Source organism: Tachysurus fulvidraco, chromosome 14 (assembly GCF_022655615.1).
Source record: "Tachysurus fulvidraco isolate hzauxx_2018 chromosome 14, HZAU_PFXX_2.0, whole genome shotgun sequence".
NCBI classification, from domain to species: domain Eukaryota; kingdom Metazoa; phylum Chordata; class Actinopteri; order Siluriformes; family Bagridae; genus Tachysurus; species Tachysurus fulvidraco.
This window is the reverse complement of record NC_062531.1, coordinates 26972081-26977080: the sequence shown is the minus strand read 5'-3', so window position 1 is coordinate 26977080 and position 5000 is coordinate 26972081. Positions and strand designations below refer to the sequence as shown.

General features: G+C 43.9%; 1 protein-coding gene across 1 annotated transcript in view; it reads left to right on the top strand.

The window, feature by feature from the left end:
- The window catches only part of ipo11 (importin 11), a 25266-nt gene that overhangs the window by 12940 nt on the left and 7326 nt on the right, over positions 1-5000 (top strand). Inside the window, exons 18-19 of the mRNA XM_047823146.1 lie at positions 1967-2007; positions 2383-2499. Coding sequence (XP_047679102.1) covers positions 1967-2007; positions 2383-2499 — 158 coding nt within the window. The remainder of the gene's footprint in view (positions 1-1966; positions 2008-2382; positions 2500-5000) is intronic.

Below are 5000 nucleotides of genomic sequence, written 5' to 3'. Positions count from 1 at the left end.
CATGTAACTCAGCTGTGGGATGTGGGAATTATTAGGGTGGTCTTGTGTGTATACAGTGGTGTGAAAAAGTTTCCTGATGTTTTTTTTTTAACTGCAGGCCATTTTTGCAGATTATCTTTCTTTTGGTGAAGTCACTTAGTGAACACTTTTCCACACAGGGCCGTGTGTGTGTGTGTGTGTGTGTGTGTGTGTGTGGACTTTGTTTTCCCTTCATTTACAAACTGCGTGTTGTGTTTATGTGTCTTATCTTTGACATATTTACATTTGTTTAATGATCTGAAACATTAAAGTGTCACAAATGTGCAAAAAAATCAGGAAGGGGCCAACACTTTTTAACACCACTGTGTGTGTATATATTATTTATATATATATATATATCTCTGTATGTGGTGTGTGGGATGATGGGGGGTGTGTGATGTGGGTGGGATGATGGGGGGTGTGTGATGTGGGTGGGATGATGGGGGGTGTGTGATGTGGGGGGGATGATGGGGTGTGTGTGATGTGGGGGGGATGATGGGGTGTGTGTGATGTGGGGGGATGATGGGGTGTGTGTGATGTGGGGGGATGATGGGGTGTGTGTGATGTGGGGGGATGATGGGGTGTGTGTGATGTGGGGGGATGATGGGGTGTGTGTGATGTGTGGTGGAGGATGTGGTTGTAGTTGATGGTTGTGGGTGGAATGATGTTGTTTTGTTTGATGTTTTTTTAGTATTGTTTTTTTTTATTTTGTTTGTAATTGATGGTTGGTGTGTGAGGATTTTGGTATTATGTGTGGGTATTTTGTAGTGTGTTTTGGATGGATTGGGTTTGTTTTTATGTGTTAGTTGTATTATATTTTTTTTTGTATTTTGGGTTATATCGCAGTTTTTTGTGTGATTATTTGTTTTTATTATTGTTTTGTGAGCTATTGGTTTGTATTATTTGGGGGGTGTGGTTATGATGTTTTTGTGCTTCAATTAGTTTGTTTTTTTCTTATGTTTTGTCATTGAATTTTGGTTAGATTTGTTGGTATTACTTTGTTTTAGATGTTCGATTGTGTAGTGATGGGTTTTTTTTAGATTTGATTTTTTATTATTTTTTGTTTGTATCTTTGTTTTTTATTATTTTTGTTTTTTATCTTTTTTTTCTTCTATTTGTTTTTTTTATTTTTTTGGAGATTGTTTTATTGTTAGTTTTGTTATTATTGATGTTTTTTTTTTACTGTTTTTTATGACTTTGTTTTTTGTTTTCTGTTTTGTCTTTTTTTTTCTTCTCTATACTTTTTTTTTCTTCTATCTTCTTTTTTCTCTATGTTATTTTTGTCTTGTTTTGTTCTTCTCTTTTTTTTCTTCTCTTTTTTTTTCTTCTTTGGCTCTTTTTTTTCTTCTGTCTTCTCTCTCTCTATTCTCTCTCTTTTTTTTCTTGTCTTTTTTTTTCTTCTCTTTTTTTTCTCTCTTCTCTCTTTTTTTTTTTCTGTTTCTGGTTGGTGTTTTTTTTCGTTGTTTTTCTATATCTTCTCTGTTTGTTTTCTTCTTTGTATTTTGTCGTTGTTTTTTCTGCTTTTGTTTGTTCTCTTTGTGTTTCTTCTTTTTTTTTTTCTGTTTTTTTGTTATTCTTTTGTTTTTTTTTCGTTTTTTTTCTGCTTTTTTTTTTTCTCTTTTTTTATCTTCTTTTTTTTTTTTCTTTTTTTTCTTACTTTTTTTTTTTCTTTTTTCTTCTTTTTTTGTTTTTTTTTTTTTCTTCTTTGTGTTTTTTTTTTTTTTTTTTTTTTCTTTTTTTTTCTCTTTTTTTGTGTTTCCTTTTTTTTTCTGCTTTTTTTTTCCTCTGTGGGGGGATGATGGGGTGTGTGAGATGTGGGGGGGATGATGGGGTGTGTGAGATGTGGGGGGGATGATGGGGTGTGTGTGATGTGGGGGGATGATGGGGTGTGTGTGATGTGGGGGGATGATGGGGTGTGTGTCAACACCTTTCTTTAACTCCTCCTCACCTGTTGATGACTTCGAGTTCAGAACAGAGCAGTTCCTACCAGTAAGAATGCACACATACACACACACACACACACACACATACACACACACACACACACACACACACACACACACACACACACACACACACACACACACACACACACACACACACACACACACACACACACACACACACACACACACACATACACACACACACACACACACACCACACACATATTCACACGTACACACACACACACACATACACACACACACACACACACACACACACACACACACACACACACACACATACACACACACACACACACACACACACACACAAAATACTACAATTTAAATTTCTCTCTCTCTCTCTCTCTCTCTCTCTCTCTCTCTCTCTCTCTCCCTCTCTCTCTCTCTCTCTCAGTACGTAGAGTCGATCTTCTCCCTGTTGTTCCAGTTGTTACAGCAGGTTACAGAGTGTGACAGTAAAATGCAAATCCTCCATGTTATCTCCTGTGTTATAGAGAGAGTGGGCATGCAGGTGGGTACACTCTGGGTACACTCTGGGTACACTGTGGGTATACTGTGGGTACACTCTGGGTACACTGTGGGTATACTGTGGGTACACTGTGGGTACACTGTGGGTACACTCTGGGTACACTGTGGGTATACTGTGGGTACACTGTGGGTACAGTGGTTACACTGGGTACAGTGGTTACAATGGGTACACTGTGGGTACAGTGGTTACACTGTGGGTACACTGTGGGTACACTGTGGGTACAGTGGTTACACTGTGGGTACACTGTGGGTACACTGTGGGTACAGTGGTTACACTGTGGGTACACTGTGGGTACACTGTGGGTACACTCTGGGTACACTGTGGGTACACTGTGGGTACACTGAGTACACTATGGGTACACTGTGGGTACAGTGGTTACACTGTGGGTACAGTGGTTACACTGGGTACACTGTGGGTACACTGAGTACACTATGGGTACACTATGGGTACACTGTGGGTACACTGTGGGTACACTGAGGGTACACTGAGTACACTGTGGGTACACTGAGTACACTGTGGGTACACTGAGTACACTGTGGGTACACTGTTGGTACACTGAGTACACTGTGGGTACACTGTGGGTACATTGTGAGTACACTGTGGGTACACTGGGTACATTGTGAGTACACTGTGGGTACACTGGGTACATTGTGAGTACACTGTGGGTACACTGTGGGTACACTGTGGGTACACTGGGTACATTGTGAGTACACTGTGGGTACACTGGGTACACTGTGGGTACACTGGGTACACTGTGGGTACACTGGGTACACTGTGGATACACTGGGTACACTGTGGGTACACTGTGGGTACACTGAGTACACTGTGGGTACACTGAGTACACTGTGAGTACACTGTGGGTACACTGTGAGTACACTGTGGGTACACTGTTGGTACACTGAGTACACTGTGGGTACACTGTGGGTACATTGTGAGTACACTGTGGGTACACTGGGTACATTGTGAGTACACTGTGGGTACACTGGGTACATTGTGAGTACACTGTGGGTACACTGTGGGTACACTGTGGGTACACTGGGTACATTGTGAGTACACTGTGGGTACACTGGGTACACTGTGGGTACACTGAGTACACTGTGGGTACACTGAGTACACTGTGAGTACACTGTGGGTACACTGTGAGTACACTGTGGGTACGCTGAGTACACTGTGGGTACACTGTGGGTACACTGTGGGTACACTGTGGGTACACTGTGGGTACACTGGGTACACTGTGGGTACACTGGGTACACTGTGGGTACACTGTGGGTACACTGAGTACACTGTTGGTACACTGAGTACACTGTGGGTACACTGTGGGTACACTGTGGGTACACTGTGGGTACACTGTGGGTACACTGGGTACATTGTGAGTACACTGTGGGTACACTGGGTACATTGTGAGTACACTGGGTACACTGTGGGTACACTGGGTACACTGTGGGTACACTGGGTACATTGTGGGTACACTGGGTACACTGTCGGTACACTGAGTACACTGTGAGTACACTGTGAGTACACTGTGGGTACACTGTGGGTACACTGTGGGTACACTGTGGGTACACTGGGTACACTGTGGGTACACTGTGGGTACACTGTGGGTACACTGTGGGTACGCTGAGTACACTGTGGGTACACTGAGTACACTGTGGGTACACTGTGGGTACACTGTGGGTACACTGTGGGTACACTGTGGGTACACTGAGTACACTGTGGGTACACTGTGGGTACACTGGGTACACTGTGGGTACACTGGGTACACTGTGGGTACACTGTGGGTACACTGGGTACATTGTGAGTACACTGGGTACACTGTGGGTACACTGGGTACATTGTGGGTACACTGTGGGTACACTGAGTACACTGTGAGTACACTGTGAGTACACTGTGGGTACACTGTGGGTACACTGTGGGTACACTGGGTACACTGTGGGTACACTGAGTACACTGTGGGTACACTGTGGGTACACTGTGGGTACACTGTGGGTACACTGTGGGTACACTGTGGGTACACTGAGTACACTGTGGGTACACTGAGTACACTGTGGGTACACTGTGGGTACGCTGAGTACACTGTGGGTACACTGTGGGTACGCTGAGTACACTGTGGGTACACTGTGGGTACACTGAGTACACTGTGGGTACACTGAGTACACTGTGGGTACACTGAGTACACTGTGGGTACACTGTGGGTACACTGAGTACACTGTGGGTACACTGTGGGTACACTGAGTACACTGTGAGTACACTGTGGGTACACTGTGGGTACATTGAGTACACTGTGGGTACACTGGGTACACTGAGTACACTGTGGGTACACTGTGGGTACACTGTGGGTACACTGTGGGTACACTGGGTACACTGAGTACACTGTGGGTACACTGTGGGTACACTGTGGGTACACTGAGTACACTGTGGGTACACTGTGGGTACACTGGGTACACTGTGGGTACTCTGGGTACACTGTGGGTACACTGGGTACA